The sequence below is a fragment of the Chroicocephalus ridibundus genome, chromosome 5 (genome assembly GCF_963924245.1).
Source record: "Chroicocephalus ridibundus chromosome 5, bChrRid1.1, whole genome shotgun sequence".
Lineage (NCBI taxonomy): Eukaryota > Metazoa > Chordata > Aves > Charadriiformes > Laridae > Chroicocephalus > Chroicocephalus ridibundus.
In genome coordinates, this window is record NC_086288.1 from 190220 (window position 1) to 211944 (window position 21725).

Here is a 21725-nt window from a genome sequence, read left to right on the forward strand (position 1 = left end):
GTAACCCAACAGCTCCTTTGCTCCGGCCTGCACCGCAATCTGTGTTTTGCATTACTTCACACCAGAAGAACATCACCTCAGCTCATACGGCTTGGAGAAATATTATAAAAGCCCAAAACGCCAAACATATGTCACTTAACCAGACTATCAAAATTAGTTTTTCCCTATCTTTAGGATTTTTAAAAGACTATTTTGTGGTCAAGTCCTCACTTTTGCATTTCAGCACCTCCCAGACTTCAGCCTGATTTTCCAGAGACCTTCAATCCAAACTTTGATTTGTCACAAGAGCAAATAGCTTGTGACAGCCAATAACACGATATATACTTACTGCCAAGCCAGACTGTTCTTATTTCAGTTCCATTCCTTAAGGGGCTTGGCCGCACTGGGAAAGTAAACACGCCGAAGCTCCAAGCTCTCGCAGTCTGTCAGCTACGTTCTGTTCCATTTGGACATCGTCATGTCAACATCGCCATGCTGTAGCGAAGAGAAGCAGAAGTACCTGCAGGATGAGCTAGTAATCAGCAGGTATGCTGCAATCAAGCATTTTAAAGCATTGGTGCTGCTATTTTCCCCTGATTTCTGCAATTAGTTCATTCTAGATAATCCGCAACTGAAGGGGAAAAGGTCACCATATATTTTTTAAAAATTGCAGTCATGTGAATAGTCAATCTCTGGGGACTTATTGCTGAAACAATTATTCTAAATATCTCCAAACAAAGCTTATCTCTCAGCCCTCCAGTAATAGCATATAAAAGTGGAAAAAAGCAAGCACAGCAAAACTTTTATTATCCAATTAATCTGAGGTTGTTTACTTTGTAAAATAAAAGAGAATTATTAGTTGCACTCTCTGGAGCAAGCACTTATCCAGGCAGTAACTAAATAAAAACCATGAAACTGCACAGCGATTACAGCTGAAAAATCAGCGCCGCTGCTTTGCAAATGGCACCACTGCAGGATCAACTGGCCTGGTCCCAGTCCCTCACTGGTTTCCTTCTGACAGAGATGCATCTTCTCCATTTACAACAGCTGATAAGGACCTAGTGACTCAACCCCATTCTCGCGATGTATTAAAGAAATTCCTAGAAATAAGGAACAGAAATATTTTCAAACAGCTGAGTGTCAAAAGCACACAGTATTTTAATTAGCAAATGATGTGAACCACATGGGCATATACAGAAAAGGTAAAAAGCACAATTCCTGGCTTGGACACTGAACAGCAAGAGATTTGAAAAAAAAACAATTTTAAAGAAGTGTTTAAAGAAGGCTGGCTTTTTGGAAAAAAAAAAAAAAAAAGGCCCAACACAAGGGTATGATGAGTCACTCACGGGAAGGATGGCGTCGTGATTGAAAAACGATTCTTAAGTTTGAATAACAGTGTCATGCTTAGGCATAAATTAAAACATTTTCAGAAGCTGTCCCGAGTTTTAAGTTCCTTTACTTTACAGAGCCTTTACAAAAAACCAATATCTTGTTTCATTACACTGACTGGCCAGCAAGACTTTAACAAAACACAAAGAATGCAAGCGCTACAAAAAGTAAATCCCTTTAGTTGTATCCACAGGATAAAAAACAAGATTTAAGCTACACCTCTAAAAAGTTCCTCTTTGCCAACTTTCAATTTCAAACTCTTCCTCAAAGCAGAAATCATGTGTCTAAAGAGCACTGCCACTACCTGTGTTTTATTAGACACGTTTCTAAGCAACTGACTTTCCCTATTGGAAGATTTTATCATTTAACTGTTTTCTAATCAAAAAGGGCTCAAGTTCTCAGCCATAAAGAGAGTTCAAGTTCCATGTTTCTTTTTGCTTTCCTAGCTTAACAGTTCAGAAATTAATAGAGAAGAGAATTTTGTCTGCCCGCAGCAGCTCCCATTAGAGTACATGATTAGCTGCCCCCGTTAGACCACGGGGCGTTTTTACAGTGCAGTCCCTCTGACTCTCACTTCCTTAACACAGTGTGTTTCCCGAGTTCCATAAATCTGTAGTTATGCTCAATATGATTTCCATCTGCTTATGTCAAGCGTGTAAAACAAAGAGGGCCTTGGTTTTAATTTGGACCCTTAAGGGCAATTATGTCTATTATTCAAAACTGCATTCCTGCATCTCAACTTTTTTCCGACGGGGATGACGTTGGAATACAGCTGTTCTTTTTCTTGCCACTTGCGGTTTCCCACAGGTGTTGAGTAAGAGAGGACTCGTGAGCTGGCAAGTGGTCTTTTATTTTCTCCGTAAGAGCGGGCTGGAAGTCATACCTTAGCACCTCTTCCTGGGGCAAGCACTGGCATCTCAGACAGCGGCTGTCAGTCCCACCCTGTAGACACAGAACCTATTGCGAATACAACGCCACAAAATACAAGACTCAAATAAACAAACCACACCAGGTAACATAAGACGTATGCTCAGCCTACAGCGTGATGTTCTGTCAGGTACCTACAAACCAATCCCGCTATCTCAGGACTCGACTGCCAGCTCTGCCATGAGCCTCGCTGCTGGAAACAGCACAGAACGCAGGATTGTCCTAGCCATGGCAATTCAAGCACATCAGTAGCTTCTATCGCCTTAGATCATTTGCTACACTCCTACCATGTTTGCTCAATTCAAGCTACTTGAGTCTTAAAACAAACGCCACATTTTTCTGTAACATATAATCATATTTAAATGAACAAGTCATCCCTGTGCGTATTATTCCATGGGAAAATGAGTTGCACTATCTGGCAGTGTTTGCTGGTCCCTCACCCTAACTGGAGCCACTGGACTCTGCAGCACCTTCCGAGCCTTTGAGAAGACAAACCCACTCTCGCTCCCGGCTAGAAGACTGCCATTTCTGCCTTCATCATGGTCCATAATGCATACGGCCATACAGAAACATTCACAACTGGCTCACGCTCTCATTCATTACAAAATACCTAGTGAGACAAACGGTTAGATTCTCATGCTGCAGCCACTGCCACGGGAATTCCTTTACCCTGCTATTCTACTCAAACAGTTCCCAGCTTCTGATGATAACCGGTCTAGGGGAAGTAACTGCACTTTGCCTCAAGTACTAGGGTGGAAAAAAGCCAGACTACAGCCACTTGCCAGGCAGTAGTTCCACAAGGATTTCGATTTATGCCATGCTGAACTGTGCATTTACTAACACGCAGTGTGTCGGGAAAGCAACTACACTAACAGTAAAGTTTGGAAAATTTTCCAAACTGCACATGAAACTGTAACAGCATTTTCCTTCTGCTCTCCCCCTCCCCCCACACCCCAGTTTGACAGTATATTTGTGATGCAGATGGCTATCTTTGCAAGGAGACTCTGGAAATAATTACCTTGCATACCAGTATGTCAACTTTATCCAGGTTTATCCAAGTACAAATCAGATAATCACCTGCAAAATCTCACATTTCTTACCTTCACCATGCCCACCAGTGACATGAAACTCGACCAAAAGGGGGGGATCCTCTCTAAGAAGCTTCACAGACAAACTCCTTTTCCTGTCATTAACTATGCACACTATGAATTAACTGGCAAACAATTAGTGGCTAATTCACCACCTTGAGCTCAAAAAACACCTTTATGACTATTTTTTCCTCTGTGGCAGCTGTATTAACCAAAAATGTTAGGAAAGGCCCTCATCATGGCAAGGCTTTTTATCAACAGCGATGAAACTAAAACTGTACACGGAATTTGCATGGAGAGAAAATGATCTCTGAATCCTTCTGACAGTCTGCTTCAACTAGCCTATCCTGCCATTACTGTTTTGAACAATAACGTTTCAGAGTCTTGAAGCACCTCTTGTCCTTACATCCGTTACACATCGTGTTTGAAAAACCTGCATCAGCAACCCCCATCAGTACAGAGGTCAGTCGTCTGTTCAAACTCAGGTGCTGAAAGAAAATCACTGGACTTAAGCGCCCTAGTACCTCAGCTAGACCTCTCAAATCCACTTCAGCCTCTCCAAAACTTCAGGCAAAATCCTTATTTAAAATGTTATCCTGTCAGAAAAAGCTCGCGGGTCACCATTTTCTAAAACACGTTCCCAAAGCGAAAAACACACAAAACGACAAATGGCCATCCATCACAGCCCTCAAATAGGAACGACAAATCCAGTCAGATGTTCTGCTCCACTCAGGTACCTCAAAAGTTACCATCTCTCTGCCTGAAGATCCTTAGCCCATCTCAGTGCCAAGTAAAACAGGTCATCTTAAAAGATTAGAGTGGAAAAGCAACTTCTTGGCTTGCTCTAAACTTGGCTGCAAGTTTTAACTAAGATCCAAAGATCTTCTCACCCTCTTACACTTCCAAGGATCAATCACTTACCACGGTTTTGCCTTCTGTCCCCTCCGGAACAACTGCACACCACTTTTGGTCAGCGCTGAGAAACAGTCCCCAGGCAAGTTCCAAACAAACACAGTGAGGCCCAAACTCCTGGATCTGACAGGCCCTTTTCCTCCAAACTGCCTTATGCTGAAGGCTGGCATTTGTTTCTAATTAACAACATTCTTCCCGTTACAACGTGTGTGGTACCCATCAACATGCCAAATGGCTTTTCAACCTTCCTGGCCCCTCCACTGAACACATTTGAGCCTCAGGCTCATAAAGCCAACATCAAGCTTGTGATAGCATCACAAGTGCTCAGCTGTACTCTTGTAACAAGTACCAAAACCCCCTTTTTACTGTTGAAGTGCAGATGCAAAAGCGTGATTTCCTCAAAATCAACGGCATTCATTCACCAGTGAAGCAAGACGGTGTATTCTCTGGTGGGGATATTCATCTTTCCTACACCTGCCTTCCATCTACTGACAGAGGGCTGTATCCAAATCAGCGGCAGTAACGTCTCTTCCTATTAAAGATGAATTATCAGGCTGCAGAAATTCCTCTTCCCTGCTGAGTCTCTGGATGGAGCTCACCAGACCCCTGGGAAGCAGCTGCCATAGGTTTGGCAAGACACACAGTGAGGAAAGGTGAGAAGATTTAGGAGCTGAGTAACAATCCATTTTTCCTTATGTTCGTCAAGACAATGGCATTCCTTGACTTCAGATATCCTGGGCAATACCCAAGTAAGGTGACGTACATTCTAGCTTGGGATCCTTACTTTCTGAGCAGGGGATGGTTGCTTTTCTCTTCTTCCAGCTGAAATACAGTGCCATCCAAAAGAGGACATTCTCTTCATGTTTCTCCTGGAAGTTAGGATGAAAAACATTTTACAAGTCACATGTTTCCAGAAACACTGCCACAAGAATGTGCTATTCCATGTGGCGCCTTATGGATATAAGGTACTATTAAGCTTCAGAGCATACAGTACACGACACCCCATTTTTTTCAAGAGGAATTTGAGTACCAGGAGTGCTTGGGAGCTGGGAATATTTCATTGCTTTTATGCTTGCCTTGGCGAAGATTTTGTTATCTGCAGGGACACGCTTGTATTTGGGTATCTGCTGTTGGTAGGAGAAGATTCAGAGCTTGAGGAACACTCCAAGCACAAGATAAAAGCCTTGCTTCAATCTTGGGGATGTACACAAAGAAGTGAGACTCTTGCCCGCACCATATTTGTCCCATGAAGTCAGAACAGGAGATTCCAGAATTTAAATGCCTTCTAGGCTTCATCTGCAGAACGTTAATCTGGAAACAGGGGACTGCAGCGAGAGGGGTGGAAAGATGCACGTGGGTGAACAGAGGGGACAGGCTTCCAGGCAAAATGAAGCCCGACAGTTCCCACACAAATCCTTCCATCCTGAAGGATGGTGCAAGGACTGTCATCCTCACCTTCCTCTGTCCTTAGCTTTTAGCAGTGTCGATGACGGCTGGTTCCTTTCCAGGCCAGTCAGGACCATTTGTTATACCTTCAGTTTTTCCCCTGGAATCTGCAAGAGAAGAGAGAATTCTTCACCACCAGCTTTGCTCGGTTGTCGTTACACTCCAACCATCACAACACCTGAGGACTGTAACAACAGCAGTTTTCAGAACAGAAAAGATTATCTATCACTTAGGGAGAATTGTGATCCTTTAAAAAACCCAACCAACCAAACCAAACCCAAAAAACAAACCCTCCATCATTCTGTAACTCTGTGACATATGAACAGCAGAGGGACCTTTTGGAATCATCCCCAGCACACAATTTGCGTAAGTTCCAAGTACGCTATTTAACTGAAACTAGCTCCCCAGCATTTAATATCCCATCACTTGCATATCAATTTGCTCCAGGAGTACGGAATTATTTTTGTTACTTGTTTTTACGAAAATGTTTGCCAATCCCCAGAAGAATGTTGGCTTTTTGTAAAAACATTAATTGTCCATCTGAAAACTTGGAAATGAGTATTGTTTGTCTCCCATTTTCCAGGGCCTTCAAATCACATTCATTGAATTGATCCAGGACAAACTACTTTTTGTCTGAGTGATTCATCGCATAGGCTGCAAACAAAGCTAAAATGTTTATAATCAAATAATAAGACAATGAACTTCAGCGTATTTTGTCATGGTACGCAGGAAAAAAAATAATAATCGCAAAACAAATATTGGGGATTACTTTGCAAGAAAAAAAAAATATAGTGGCTCAAACCACAATGCTTATAATTCAAAGGAAAAGGGTTTGGTGAGTTCTAGTAGTTTCTTTAGATTTACCACAGTCTCCATGGTCTTCAGCCTACCCCTGTCCGTGCTATGTGGAACAGAATTTAACTGCTTCAGAGGGATGACGATAGTCTTCATTTACCAGTCCGAGCATAAAATCAGATGAAAATCACAGGCTTAAAACTCCACTTCCCGTTCATTGCAGCTGATAACACTGCAGATTTCTTTGCTATCTTCTACCATGGAAGTAAGTAAAAGCAGAGACATTATTTTTATTACCACTCTATCTACTCCTGGTCAAAACCAGAGAACACCGAATAATTTGCTCAATGAAGAATTTGCCAGAGTAACTGCAGGTGGGAGGGACAGCCAGGGAGAGCGTGCTTACCAAGGTTACGTATCTGACCCTATGCATGGCAGCAAATTCTTATCTGTCACACCTTACAGAGAGGCATCCTCCCCACTGCCAGAGGGGACCCTCATTTCCCCAGACATGGGGAGCCATCTGGGCTCCGTAACTAGCTATGACGCTCATCCAGAAGCCCAAATCCTATAAATAAAGCAGCAGCAGTCTCTCCTGAAGTACTCCCACCTTTTTTTCTTTGAAACAAAAGTTAGGGGATTATATTAAATAAAGCAGGTTAAAAACGTTTTTTACTGTTACTTTGATTGCAAAGTTAATTAAGGCATTCAAATTATGAACTGGCAGTTAGACAAATGAGTCTAGAAAGCTCAACTCTTTAAATAAAGGAATATATGGATGCGTGGGCTCACCTTAATCTGCACTAAGGCACCTGACTTACACAGGCTGCTTTAAAAATCCCTACCCAAAGCAAAAGCCCATAGCACCGCAGGATTACTCTGTGCACCAAGAATTGATCAAAACCATCATGGCGACATTGGTGAAAAGCACCAGTCCCTTATTATGAACTCACTTTGCTGATTTACATGGGTTCAAAAGTTTCCGGCAGGTTAACTTTGTCACTTGCAGCACAGAGTGTCTGTCTGTGACTTACTTCTTGCTAGATTGAGTATTAACCGTCCTCCCGCAGCTGGCAGGATGCTGGCAAGAAAAAGCCCTGACGTCAGCATAAACTCCTTATTTGTGTCCTCTAATCTGACACAAATGCAATTGCATAGTCCAGCTTCATCCAGACCACGGTTGTACTGCTGAGAGATCCAGCAATGTCTAGTTGTAATATTATGAAATCATGGCCTAAGCTAGTCCTAAACCTACAAAATAAAGGGAGGAAAAAAAAGGATGGAAGAAAAAAAAAGAATGAAAAAAAGGAACGGATTAAGGACACTCTCTCTGCCAGTTTTTATGTGGTGCAAATTCCCCGTTGGCCTGTTCCCCTCTCTCTTAAGATAATGTTAACTTGCAATCCCTCAGACTTTAAAAATAGAGCAACAGCCCTCACTTCTGAGAGCAGCAGCTGCTGTTACTCTTAGCGCCACGCTGAGCTTCAAAGGAACCAAGAGTATTTTATTTACCGTTAGAAATAAGTCACATCAATTAAATACAGGTAGTCCAACAATAACAAGCAAAAAAAAGAAAGAGTTCTCCTGCCAGCTGGCCACTTGGCTGCATAAATGGATAGCTTTGCAAAGACAACTGGGCCGTAAGAGGGATTGTCCTGACACCTGCCAATTTCCATTTGGCATCCTCAGCCCACAAAGAGGGAGCAGCTAGCAAAGTTCTTGGCATTATTTTCAAGATCAGCACTGTTAAACGCTGGTCTACTTCAAAGGGACACGGCAGCGAGGTGGAAAAGCAGTGTACACTGCAAAGGGAAGGGCTGATTAAGTTCTGAAACAGCGTCAAGATGAAAGACAGGAGAAGAAAAAAGGTTTTGATGTGAGGCCTGCCTGCCCTAGATTTCAGAGCCCTGACAGCTAACGAGACCAGCTATAGCTTGAGCACCCCCGTGTGTACAGCTGCATAGTCAAAAATACTCCAGCACTTTTTTCTTTCCAGAAACCATGGAACTGAAGTGCCAAAAATGACGTTTTGCCCTTGGAAAAATTCTTGCGCTTCAAGGAATCCACCCTAGTAACTCAGCTTTCAATTAGGAATTTGGATTCCTCACTAAAACAACCACAAAAAACAACCAGGTGGACTGGCAAAGTATCAGCTACTGTGGCAGACAACAGCACTCCCCTCTGGCACCCCGTAAATGGTGTTATATTATACTGACATTTGCGTCTTGAATGTGACACTGGCCTTTAAACGTCCCTTCCAACCCAAACTATTCTAGGATTCTAACTCCTCTTTCTTACACTATTTCAAGCTAACGAGCAGAGGGGAGTTAAGAATAAAGTCTCCCTTCCTTTCTAAGCTCTCAAATCTTTTATTGCTAGCGGATTTTAGTAATCTACTTACAATTTCTTCGTTTTTAGTAAAGCCAGAATGGGAACCATGCAGAATAGGTGAAGAAACAGTTAAGCTGAACACAGCTGTATCTCACATAACTTAAACAACGTGGTATCATTCAGGAAAAACGCTATACAGGCTTCAGGAAGAACGCTATACAGACTTTTCCGAGACACTTCAGTTTTGTCTCTCGGAAAACACAGCAACCGTTCTTCTGATTTCTCCACCAGAAATGCACCTCCGCCTGCTCATTTGCAGAAAGCGCAGCCTCTAGCATGACACGACGGCTTGCAAGGTCCTCTTTGCTCCATCCTTGTCTCATCAACACGGACTGAAACCCCAAGAATTACATTCCCACAGGCACGCATCATAGCAAGGGAAACAGCAAAGCTCTGATCCTCTTTACTAGAAACGGCACCAACCATCAAGACAAAGATTTTAGTATAGACAATATATTTTAACGGAGTAATTACTGCGGCTGAGAAAGGAGGTAAGCTTCTGGGCACACAGCCTTTTTTCCAGGTCAGAACTATTAAAGCCAACAAACATCGCAGCTCTATTTTCAAAGTTTAGGCTGTATTTTCAAGACAGAGAATGAAACACAGATGACCTGTAAGAACATATCCTTTTCAATATCATTAATTATCCTAAACTAAGCAGGTGAGTATGCAGTGTGTGCAGTAGGCTCGCCCGGCTCTATGCAGATAAAGGAAACCCCACATGCACTGGCTACGCAGGGGCAAAGCACATTTAAAATGGGGCCTTTTTTTTTTAATTTTGCATTGTACGTTGAAAATATTACCAACAAAACAGGATTTTCTATTAGCTCTCATTTTCACCCTACGTCCTCTAAACTTGCCTTTGCAGAATGATCTTCTGTGTTGCATTAGTATTAATGAACACTTCACAATGGCTTGGAAAATTTCCACGCGAGCTCTGGATTATGGCTTTGGAGCAGAAAAACAATACAGACACTGAAGGCTCCAACTTCTACTCCATACGGGATCCGTGCCAGGATATTTCAGTGATTTTGAGTTCTATCAGCACAGAACCCATTCAGGGAACTTGTACTTAGTTGAACGTGACTTGACTGATTTCAGTTCCTCGAGTTTAGTCTCCCTCCGAGGTAGCCGCCTTATTTCAACAACTCTCTTCCAGGCCCGGGTTTCACCTAAAATAACGCTATAAGAAATCCACCTCCAAATAAATTCATCAGAGGAACCTTATTCTCTTTCAACTTGCATTAGCAGACCTTGGGTACAATTTTATGAGGTAAGCAGAATTAGAAGGGTGGAAAACGACCATGAAGAAATGGAGAAATGAGTATTTAAGGTTAAGAGACTACTGCACTCACGTACTGCTAGAACAGCCCCGAAAATTTGCTCGAATGGTAGAAGCGCTGAAACTAACTGGCAAAGTTCACACTATAGTTTTATGCAAGCAAAAACTTCCATCTGCATGCAAATTCCCACATCTCCCTACGGTGCACAATTTACTTAGACCTGAAATCAACTATTTGCAGTAGAGAAAACAGTTCACAAAAATCACAGACAAAGGCTAGGAATAACCTGGCCTGAGTCCAGCACCGCAATCCTTCTGCCACAAATGGATTCGCGGGGATTGTAGAAATAAACAAGAAACAGTCGAATGGTACCTCATATATCAAATTAATTGTCACAAAGCGTTTAATATAAACGCTTATCACTGCTGACAACGGAGTCCCATGTTTAAATCAGAGCCTGACGGGTATGTGCTAGCTCTTCAGCATACACGCGATTACCTGCACACAGGAATATATATTTATGAAAACATATGGTGCACACGTGTCTATATATCTGTATGTAACTCTACTAAATATGCTGTTTCTCTTCATGTATATATGCCACATACTGCTTGCTCCAGCAGAGACATAATACCACGGAAAACAAAGCTGCTTCTTCCTCCAAACCTCAGGGCGACTCAAGTCTTAGCCGTGGACTTTCAAATACACCAAAAAGAATGGCAAATCCAACAACGCCCATTTCACCTACTAAACATGTGGGGTCCCGACAGAGCTGGTAACCTGTCTGAGGTATTTCTCAGCAACCAGTTTAAGCTTCCCAAGAAATGACGGGTTATTTTTCATGACAAATACAGTTGTACCTGGTTTCAGGCCCTGTCAGGGGCCCACAGTTCAGGTGACCCCATTTCAAGAGTAGCCCAGCTGAGGGAGGCGAAGGGAACCCCAACTCCTTGACTGCATGGAGTACCAGCTCCCCCTGCTGCCACCTCGCCAGCCAAAACTCCCCCCATCCTCGCCCCGACTCTGCTCCCAGGACCTTCAGCCCAGCCGGAATGACAATATGCCAGTCAGAGATCTGTAACATCCTCTAAACATCTAGAAACCATCTCCTACATCTGACGCAGCCCTGCAAAGTGCTCTGTCGCATCAATTCTGAGCCCATGCCATCACCTCCTTACCTGTGGTTTCTGAGTTGTTAGATACTGTGAGACAAGATGCTTTTGGCCGCCACGTTTAACTTGCAGTTTCACACATAGAAGGGGTTTTGGGCATAAGACCATCCTAGCAGCATACAGATGGAGCTGTATCACTGATGTTCTGAGATTCATAACCAGACAGCAGGTAGACCAGCCAGATCTGTACGAGTGCATTATCTGTACGATGACAGCCACACTTATTCTCCAGAATTGCTGTTCTCAGTCAGAAACCCCCTCTCTTCCGACCTCTGGTTACAGCTCTGTGAATATAGATCTGGACAGCTGGCACAACATTGTTAGTGGTACCAATTAACATCCTCGTATGGAAAACTGCCTTCCGATACCCTTTCAAAAGCCTAAATAAATATGTTCGGCACAGCCGTAGGAGAAACAGGATTCTACAATTCCATCATGCAACAAACCATTAAGTGGCTGACCCAGGAAAACAGTGGCAAGATTGACACATACCAACAATGGAATTAGTAAACCTATGGTGCAATTAGTTCTTGCGTTTCACTAAGCCATCAACACGATTCAAATAAATGCTTCAAATTCTGTGTTAAAAATTTTGCTCCCAATTTTCTGTTGATTTCTTTTACATCGAAGTAGTAATGAGAAGTCTTTTAAGAGCTTAAATAATTAACTCCTTACCCCTCATTTAAACAAAGAAAAAACCTCTAAGACGAGCCCAGTATTTACAGAAAGCACAAAAGTCTAGCTTATCACTGGTTTCAGATACTTTCAGGAAGCACAGTTAATAGATTTCTGGGAGAAAGGGACAAAAATTACGGAAAAACAAGCAAGCTACAGACTAAAATGCTGCTTTCAGCCTTGCAGTGCCACACAGCTATTCCTCACGCTGAATGTCTCCTGTCTTGGTATTGATAAACCATTAATATGCCTTCTGCTCTGAGCCTGTTAGCCGCTGAAACAACGGGTGCCTGCAAAGCACAGCTGCCTACTCGGCCCTTACCAATTTACACTGGAAGCTCAGGTCTTGTTTTGGGTCAGTCTGCGCACAGCCCTTACAGCTACAGAGAAGTATTAAAGTACCAATTAATATACAATTAGAATCAAACTACACGCAGCAACAAGGGAAGCATTTGCATTCCGTTCGCGAAAATACACCCACTGAAAGACAAGTAGAAATGCGGTATCAGGACTGAAAATTAGGAACATTTAGTTTCAAACAGGAGCCAAACCTGTATTACTGGACTATTCTAACTGCAAAACCACCTCCCTTGAAACGAAACTTCCCAATAAACACGCATTTGTGCTGAGCAATCATTCTTTAAGGCCAGATGGGCAATGCTTTATTTGTAAAATAAATATAATTCCAGCTGCAACATTTTACAGTAAATAAGTACATCTCAATAAAATAGCACTACTTAATTAACCATGCAACATCTGTTGGACAGCTCTTCCCACAGTTCAAATGACATCATTTCTTAAAGCTGTATTTGGTAATCAAGGCAGCCACAATATCCCTGTAAGGAGTATCCGAGTCAGATTTGGTCCTTGGGATGCAACACAGTCGACGGAAGGTGGGAGAACGCAGCAAGAGGTTGTGCGAGAGTCCCACGAAGCTCGAGGACAGCCAGTACAGCGCCATGGACTGCAAGGAGACAAACACCCAGTTCAGATGCAATGAAAACACAAACATTTTAGGCAGCTCTTCACGAACCACAACCACTGGCTACTCCCAGTTATGGAAAAAAATAACTCACCTAAAACCACTCCTCTCAATAACAATAATGGCTTCCATTTCAAATGTATTTTTCATTTTTTCTCAACTCTTCTGGGGAAAAAAGTCATCTACACTGAAGTTTGACAACAGTTCATCAATTAATTCATATTAAACTTGCTTAAACGTCTACATTTCAGACTATAAGTTGACGATCCAAACAACTAGATACTTTGGTTTTGCTAAGCACTGCAAAAAAAATCAGAAGTAGAATACCTGGTGAAAATGAAAAGTGCTTTAAGAAGATTGTGGAAAATTTCTTAATCCAAGAGCTACGCTGATTTCCTGTTACAGTAAGCAAACACTTAGCAAACCTTTGTCTATATGTCATTATAATCAAGTTTTCCTCTCATTTTTGAGACGACAAAAAGGATGCTAACCCGCTCTGAAATGTCCTTCCAAACCCTAGTTTGCAAAAATTACGTTTAGAAACATTAAGTTTCCAGATGCTTCCCTCTTAGACAAAAATATTCCAAACATGGCAAAAATTTAAAGTATACATAGACAAAACATCTTATTTGTTTCAGGGCTCACTGTAATCCAGAGTATTTAAATCCAGCAGGCATTTAGGCTGCTCTTCAAGCGTGAGGAAACATACCACAGTCCCAGGTTAACGGACGCACCGTTAAGACTCCGTGCTTACCGAGGGGACTGTTGCAGCAACAGGGATCATCACTACTGACACCACTCGAAAGAAATTCGTAGCAAACTTCTGGAACCTGGAAACTTCCATTTTTTGTGAAGCAAAGATCTGAAAGGGGAGAAACCTCCAGTTATAAACAAGTTCTTCTCGAAACTAAAAGGAGAAAAAAAGGCAACAGCGGGGTTTCTGTAACCCAGCACTCTTGTTCATCCATTACTTCCATTTTGCATCCTCCGTTTCCATTAACATAGCACTACAATCCTGCATGTAACTTTGATGTTTCACGTGTTCAGTCCTTGGTAGAAAATACTGTACTAACCTAGCTGAGTAGCTAACAATCGCTTCAAGGTAACGTAATTGCACACAGTCACTTTAGCACAGAAAAGCTCTGACGCCTCAGCCTGAAGCCAGCTCCGTGAGAAAAGGCTGCCACCAGGGATGTAACGCTGAGAACAATTAAGTCATCTTTCAGTTCTGCCCAATGCATTTAAAGCACTGATAATCTGAAACTACCCTTACGATATCATGTTTTATAACTGGGTAATATTGTCTTACAACTCTATAAAAAGAATTATCCTTTTGCAATCATGCTGTTTTTTCCACCAACGTACCTCCACTATCAGCAAATTCATGAGCCCAAGGGAAACTGGCAAAATCCATGTAGAATCTGGGGCAGTGAGGTCTGTAAACCACAACGCTCCGCCTGCTGAAAACTGTTCTTGAACTACAGGAATAGTTTAAAGAAAATATGAAATTAAGTATGATTTTCTCCCTCAGGTTAGTCAAAACCGTACCATGGATTGCTATCAAACCATCCAACTTTCTAGACACATTTTATCTACGTGAGAAATGACGTTAAAGCAGAAACCTTCGGTTTAGCAGATCAGATGCCAAGGCAGTCTGCAATCAATACAAGTGAAAAACAGTGGCAGACAGAAGCTGAGACACAGCTTAGCTCATGACAGCCGCTGATTCACATAAACCTGCGATAAAAACTAGGTTGATCTCCACCACCTCTTTAGAAGCCAATGAGGAAAATACGCATGTAGTAATATACAGTGACTACGTATTCTGTGGTTTTGAAACCACTACATTTATCTTAATAACTAACTTGGCACTTTTTTGTTTAGAATAACACACTATAAACTCTTTTCTAAAATATCAAAATATCGGCATTTTAATTTAAAAATAATGAGAAATTCACCTTGTCTATAGTACTGCATGTAAAACTTTACACAGAAGAAAAAAATACAGATTAGTAGTGAACATACTGTAGCGCAGGTAATATTATTTGCTAAATATGCTTATCTTGTGAACCAGAAGAATCCCAAGGCAGTTTTTTGGTTTTTTTCCTATTAACCTGGTCTTCAGAAAACCACAAAGTAATTAAATGCTCACAGGGCTTAACAAAATGCCTCACATTGTTTGCAGCGCTCAGACCCCAATACTGCTTTTAAAGAGGCATCCCACAAAGCTCACAACACCATTAGAAATAATGAGAGCGCGTAAGGAGAGATCTGTGATGCTCTGGAAGCTTTCAGCAAAGCATCTGCAAAAACAGTAACCAAGCAAAAAATGACTGTTAAGTGTGTGTTCAGATTAATCACCTTCTGAGCCCCTGGCACCAACGCTGCAGTTGCGTAGAGCGACGGACACGCAAACCCACATTGGAACCTGTACCCACACCAGTAAGGTGGCTTTGAAGGGATGGCAGTTGTCTCGAATGTACAGTTCCGTAATAATCCTCCGCAGGTTTTTCTTAAAGTGGAACCTTTTAGAAAGAAAAAAAAAAAAAAAAAACAAAACCAAAAAAGCTCTCGCGATACCTGTTATAGAGTAACTTCTCAAATTCTGAAATAACACTTTTACAGGCTGTGCACGTCCAATTGGCTTCTTTAGGTGTTAACTCTGGAAAACCTGAGACATCCTTCCTCTTCAAACATGCCTCTCTCCTATGCCAGCCCCTTCCCTCACAACTTTCAGCTCTGTTATTATAAGCACCTTTTCACAACAAAATTTCCTACTGTCATTAGCAGCTACCAGTAACTTGTCCACTATTTTATTTCACGGCGCTTGTTGTCTGAGCTAGGGTATAACTTTCTCAATGCAGAAGCAATCAGCCATTTAGGGGACGCTCTGCATCCCAGCTTGGACACGCTGCTACCACGTGGGGTGCGGTACTGCACTATGAAACAAACAGGACCACAACCACTCAAACCTCAAGTGACAGCAATATTTAAATACTGTAAGAGATAGGGAAACTTTAATCATACGTAAACACAACAGCAGCAGTCCTGGATTTGGCCCTGTTCTCATAAGCCTATGAAAAATTCAGAGCTTTGAAACAGATATACTCTGAAGAGCAATATAACAAACAGAAATAAGTCACAGCAGGGATAAGAAAATCTAAGCTTTGGACAATGGTAGAATCTTTCTGCAAGACTGCTGTTTGTAGGACTTCCCCTCCTGCTACTCCCCCAGTCTGGAATGGATTTATAAAGGATGTACAATCACCATCTTACCTGGCCACCTTTTCAGACCAATGCTGTTGCTTTCCACGCACAGAAACTTCATAGCGAAGACGCTCAGCTAGTTTTTTAATCTCAGGCTGCAAATTTTCTAACTAGCTAAAGAAAAGGAAAACTGTTTACGCACAGTCACATGTAACAACCGCTTCCTCTCCCCACCTGATCCTGTACAGATATTAAAAACAACCCTGAAGCACGCGGCACACACCTGTGAACACCTTCTGTCTTTTAACAAAATAGCCATATGAAGATACTACTGAGAAGTATTTACAATAACAACCAAACATACTGTCTTACTACTAAATTAAATTAATACAAAATTAGATTTTATATTTTGTTCTAAATATGCATCTGTCTCTGTTCAGGAATTGTGACTAACTGCTTTACTTAACAAAAAAACCTCTAATGCCATCTGAAAAAGATTCAAAGAACTAATGCTGGTCCCTGAAGAACCCCATCCAAGAAACACACCTGCATTCACCAGTGTGACCATTACACAGGTGAAGTACAAAAATCCCACTGAGTCCCAATCAGACCCGAGCTCTGGCAGCTGTGAAGCACCACCCTAAAGTCCCCCTTAGTTAGCAAAGAAACAGCACAGAGGAGGAGAAACACCTGACTTTGTACCACAGCACTGAAAAGGCTCCTTTGCCACCGTAGGCACAGCACAGAACCTCCTTAGTAACTTCAACCGTTTTACTCACTTTTGAGAAAAAGCAGATATTTAGAAGCTGATGAAGGCTAGTTTATTTCTAGATTTTGTTGGAGCAGCTTTAGGAAAAGCCGTGTTTAAGTTAACACAGCAAATCCTAGAAAAGTACTTTGCACACGCCTCTGACTCTCACTAAACCAACTGCATTGTCACAGGGTTACCAGGAAAATTCATAGAATTGTGCAGGTTGGAAAGGACCTTTCAGATCAGCGGGTCCAACTATTCACCCCACGCTGCCAAAGCCACCACTACCCCACGTCCCTCAGCACCGCGTCTGCCCAGCTTTTAAATACCTCCAGGGATGGCGACTCCACCACTGCGCCGGGCAACCTCTTCCAATGCCTAACAACCCTTCCCGTGAGATAAATGTTTCAAATATCCCTCCTAAACCTCCCCTAACGCAACTTGAAGCCGCTTTCTCTTATCCTATCGCTTGTTATTTGGGAGAAGAGACCGCCCCCCCCTCGCTACGCCCTCCTTCCAGGTCGCTGCAGAGGTACAGGCAGACCCCTGGCGAACGCGGAACCGGCGGCCGCGGCCCTATATCGGCGGTTTGTGAGCGGTTCCCCCACCTTCACGGCAAAGCACCGCTCTCCCCCCAGCCAGCGCCCTACCGCCGCGAGGCCCACACGGCAGCCGGCCCTGGGCACCCCGCCCTGGGCACCCCGCCGGGCTACGGCCGTGCTCCTCCCTCCCTGGGGTCCGGCGGCCGGGCACCCACCTTGGCCAGGAGGCGGCCCTGGTGCGCGGCGAGCGGCAAGGTGACGGCGGTGCGGAGCAGGGCGGCGCCGCAGGCGATGGCGGCCCACCAGGGCAGCCCGGCGGCCGCCTGCAGCCCCACCAGCCCCTCCTCGGCCCAGTGCACGGCCGTCGACTGCGCCACCCACTCGTACCAACCGCCGGGGCCGCCGCTCGCCGCCGCCGCCGGGACGGTTAACGGCCGGCCCCGCGCGAACGCGACCGTTAACAGCCGGCCACGCGCCAGCCGCCACATGGCTAACGGCTCTGCCTCGCGACCCCTCCCCCACCTGCCGCGCATGCGCCAGCCGCGCAGGCGCCGCGAGCCCTGCCGGCGCCGCCGCCGCCATCTTGGCTGCGGGCAGGGGGAAGGGCAGAGCGAAGGGCAGAGCCGCCTCTTAATAGGCGGCATGGGCAATTAACCATTCCTCATCAGCAGCCGGGCGCCGAGGGTATCGCAAACAGCTGCGCCGGGACTGGGGGCTGCTCGCCTCTGCCGCGGCGCGAAGAGGCAGGGAAACGCCTTGGAACACAGGTGCTGCAGCTGGTGGGGGCTCCCCCATCTCCCCCAAGGATCCCCACAACAGCTCTAAACAGCATTTTGTTCCTTTTTCTTACATAAACAAGACCTGCCAGGTCTCACAGGAGTATGTTGCTTTTTTATTGGTCAAATAAAAAGCATTACATATGAAATGATTAAAAAAAAGTCTCTAAGGAAAAACCCCAGCCCCCTACCCCGGGATTTCACTGAACGCGTCCCCAGCCACAGTTGGGTTATCCAAGTCAACAAAATATAGCTAAGAAACTCTTCTTTCGACCCACAAAATTCATGGTTGTAATAAATACTGAGCAGTATTTCTCAGTAAGATTACTCCAGAATAAGAATGCAAATAATCCTTAATAACACTGACGGATTAAGCAAAAAAGTCCAGTGGAGGGCTAAGGGGTCACAGAGCAAAGCAGAAGGGCGCTATTCCCCTCTCACGCTAACACACCGAAAGGGAGTTTCCATCATTTTTCCTTGCCCTTCTCCAGCTTGATATCCCTTTTGCTATAACCAGTTCTTCACACAGACAGCTGGAAAAGGGAGCTGACTTTTATTTAGAGCATCATAGAAGGGCATGTCTGTGGACACCTGTGTGTACAAACCTTCTGGACACCACGGTATGTAAAAGGCAGTAGGTTTCTTTGGACAAGTGTTTTTTTTTCTTCTGGCTTTTAAAGGAGGACCATAACAGGTACAAACCAGCATTGTTAAAAGCTAGTCCGAATAGCAGAGCATTTAACTCACCCGGGGCATTTCTTGCCCAGATTGCATCTCTCAGGATAGTAACTCCCAACAGAAGGCTTGGCTCCAAGTGACACAGCACAAGAAAAACAAGCTTTGCTTCAGCCTTCCTCCATGCAAAATAACCACCAACACATCACAACGGCCCTCCCTGTCCCGCACAAAAATACATCCAACTTGTCCCTCTAAACCATACTAAACATACTTGTCTACCTTAAACCATACGCACACAACCTGCACGAGGATCCCAACCTTGCCTCACAGGACCCCGAGACTTCACATCCTGGCCCCGCTACTGACCCCGTGCAACTGGAAGTGGAGAAGGTGACCACAAGGAAATTCTCACTCAGACTTTTCCAAATAAACCTTCAGAGGGCAGGGACCCAATTCAGAGCAAGACATGGCCTACTAGCAAAGCCACTTACACCAAAATGAAAGCCTTCCTCCAGAGCTGCTTTTCATCAGTGAAGCTCTGCTAAAACTGCAAGTTGAGAGTCTTACTCTTGAACTAACAGACACCAAGGATCCATGTTCTGAAGTGACTTTTGTAGGCAAAGGAAGGAACCAGAGGAACAGAAGCTCCGGGAGCACTCGTGGAACAGAACAGACCTCGCTGCACTTACCCAACTGTAAGAATAATTTTTAATAGATGCTGCGACGTGACACATTTACCACGTTCACTGGGCAAGCAGGGGAGGAGTTCAGTGCGGAGGCAACTCCGAATGTGCCCAAAGGCTGTTTTCTCAGGCACTTTTTGCTGAAAAGCCTTTCGCAGAAGGAAAATGGAAACTCTTAATATCTGGTTATGACTGATGTATGCCTTCTCAAAGAAATCCACCACACATTTGGAAAAGAGCCCTCTGATAATGCCCGTTTTTTTTTTTTTTTATAATGTACTTAAATTACACAAGTAGAAAAGGTATGCTTATTAATAGTTTAATGTATGAAGGAAACATCCAGATTTCTGAATATGAAGGTACATATCTCACATTAATTTAAGTCTACATAAAGTAGAGCCTCTATACTGACATATTGAAATTTACTTTCTGCTTAGCCATTTGTTATGTAAACAATTGTACATTTATTTGCCATTCTAAAACTTCAGGATCAAGTTTACATAATTTTGCTAAATTTCTGTGTTTGCTCAGAAGCAGTTTACAGTACTAAAACCAACCAGCCAAAGAACAGCTTCAACAGAAAGTTATGTCAAAAAAAAAAAAAAGAAAGGAAAGAATAAAGGCTAACTAAGTTGAAACGTATGATGGTGGGGAATGGGCGGTCACAATGTTCACAGAAAAAGGTCAGTTAGTAAGTTCTTCTGCAAAAAGCCTACACACTTCAGTCAAGCACATCAGTAGAATGATCTGGGAGCACATAAACTGTTTCTGCCATTTGTGTTTTCCTCCGCAAAAAAGGAATCTCAAGGCTCGCACGTTGATCCCACTCAGCCAAGCTGGTTCATATGCACGCTGTTCATGTGAGGTGTCCAAGTTCCAGTCCACACCTGCAAGAGAAAGCTTCATTTAACGCCACGCTTCGGGGCTGCTCGATACAGTTCCAAAGTCAAAACTACAACACAGCAATCAATCCTCAAACTACACTAAGCTCCTTTCAGCACTTGTTTATCCTGCTGTAATTCAGGTGAGACAAGAGGGAAATGGGGTTTCAGTCCCTCCACCTGTACTTTTTCACCTTGGCCAAAGGGTCCATCTTCTTCCTCCTGTCTACTTAGTGCAAAAACAACACTGTCACCCAGCCCGACTGCTTGGCTTCACAGCTGAATCAAAGAGAAATCAGCCCCATTTATGCTCACTCATTCCTCCATCATAGCAACACTGATGTAATATCCGTTTCACTTTTCCACAGGAAAAATGTATCCCTTCTGAGCCAGGGAAATAAGCACTCTCTCTAAACATGCCAGGTCCGCTGACAAGGAGAATTAAGAGGACTCTGTATGATGTCCAAAATTATTTGGAAGGACAGCGTCTGAAGACCTCCAGCTTTCAGAGCAGGAGTCTGTCTTTACCTTAGGAAGTTCAGACAATCAAGAACTTGATTTCTGGCACCTTGAATTATTTTCCCCCAGTGCATACCAACACCCTCAGCTCTGTGGAAACCCAAGTCTAACAAATGAAACCTTCCTTTGGGGGGCAAAGTTTTCTCACTGAACCAGAAGTCGCCTCTGAACGGTCCTGAACTGCTTCAGAGCAATACATGAACTGTGGCCAAACAACAGACCACCTCTTCTTCTGCACACCTCTGGTCTGACGGAGCTGGGAGCTGCTGTGTGCAGCCCGGACCATTCCCAAGCAAATTAAGTCCAGGAATATCTTTATCTAATAAGAGTATAGCAGAGCTCACTGAATAATTCCAAATAAAGACAGGATATAACATAACAGGAACTACTGATCATCCATTATAATATTAGCTGCCAAAGACAACTGAGTACCAACAAGAGGTTTAGGGGAATGCAATCCCAGTACCTACATCATATTTAGTGGCCAAGCCTATAACCCAGGCAAGGTCAGAGTGACTTGCTCCCTTGCGAGGTGAGCTCCTAACACAGGGAAGACATCATCCCTTCCAGAGCCCAGCAACCATCCTTTAGTCCTTGCTTGTGTTTTCCCAAATGCAGAACAGCACAGACAGAAATCATGTAAAACATA

General features: G+C 43.6%; 2 protein-coding genes across 7 annotated transcripts in view; both read right to left on the reverse strand.

Annotated features, from left to right (window-relative positions):
• Positions 1-1326: 1326 nt before the first annotated feature.
• LOC134515910 (cytochrome c oxidase assembly protein COX18, mitochondrial) lies at positions 1327-18087 on the reverse strand. 4 transcript variants are annotated; one of them, XR_010071150.1, is made up of 7 exons: positions 17755-18080; positions 16316-16416; positions 15401-15564; positions 14405-14517; positions 13794-13901; positions 4305-5848; positions 1327-2310 (listed from the first exon to the last, which is right to left on the reverse strand). XR_010071150.1 is itself a non-coding variant. In XM_063335519.1 (6 exons), the coding sequence occupies exons 1-6, from the start codon at positions 18070-18072 to the stop codon at positions 12848-12850; spliced, it is 978 nt and encodes a 325-aa protein (XP_063191589.1). In that variant the 5' UTR covers positions 18073-18087; the 3' UTR covers positions 12700-12847. The 4 variants fall into 4 exon arrangements, 3 of the variants coding, with proteins under 3 accessions (XP_063191589.1, XP_063191591.1, XP_063191590.1); XM_063335519.1 differs by lacking the exons at positions 1327-2310; positions 4305-5848 and adding an exon at positions 12700-13021 and having other exon boundaries at positions 17755-18087; XM_063335521.1 differs by lacking the exons at positions 1327-2310; positions 4305-5848 and adding an exon at positions 13038-13226.
• A 460-nt stretch (positions 18088-18547) lies between these two features.
• Positions 18548-21725, reverse strand: part of ANKRD17 (ankyrin repeat domain 17) — an 89894-nt gene continuing 86716 nt past the window's right edge. Inside the window, exon 34 of one of the 3 annotated variants that reach the window (XM_063335513.1) lies at positions 18548-20563. In XM_063335513.1, coding sequence (XP_063191583.1) covers positions 20504-20563 — 60 coding nt within the window. In that variant the 3' untranslated portion in view covers positions 18548-20503. The remainder of the gene's footprint in view (positions 20564-21725) is intronic. The other 2 variants (XM_063335512.1, XM_063335515.1) reach the window with 2 other exon arrangements.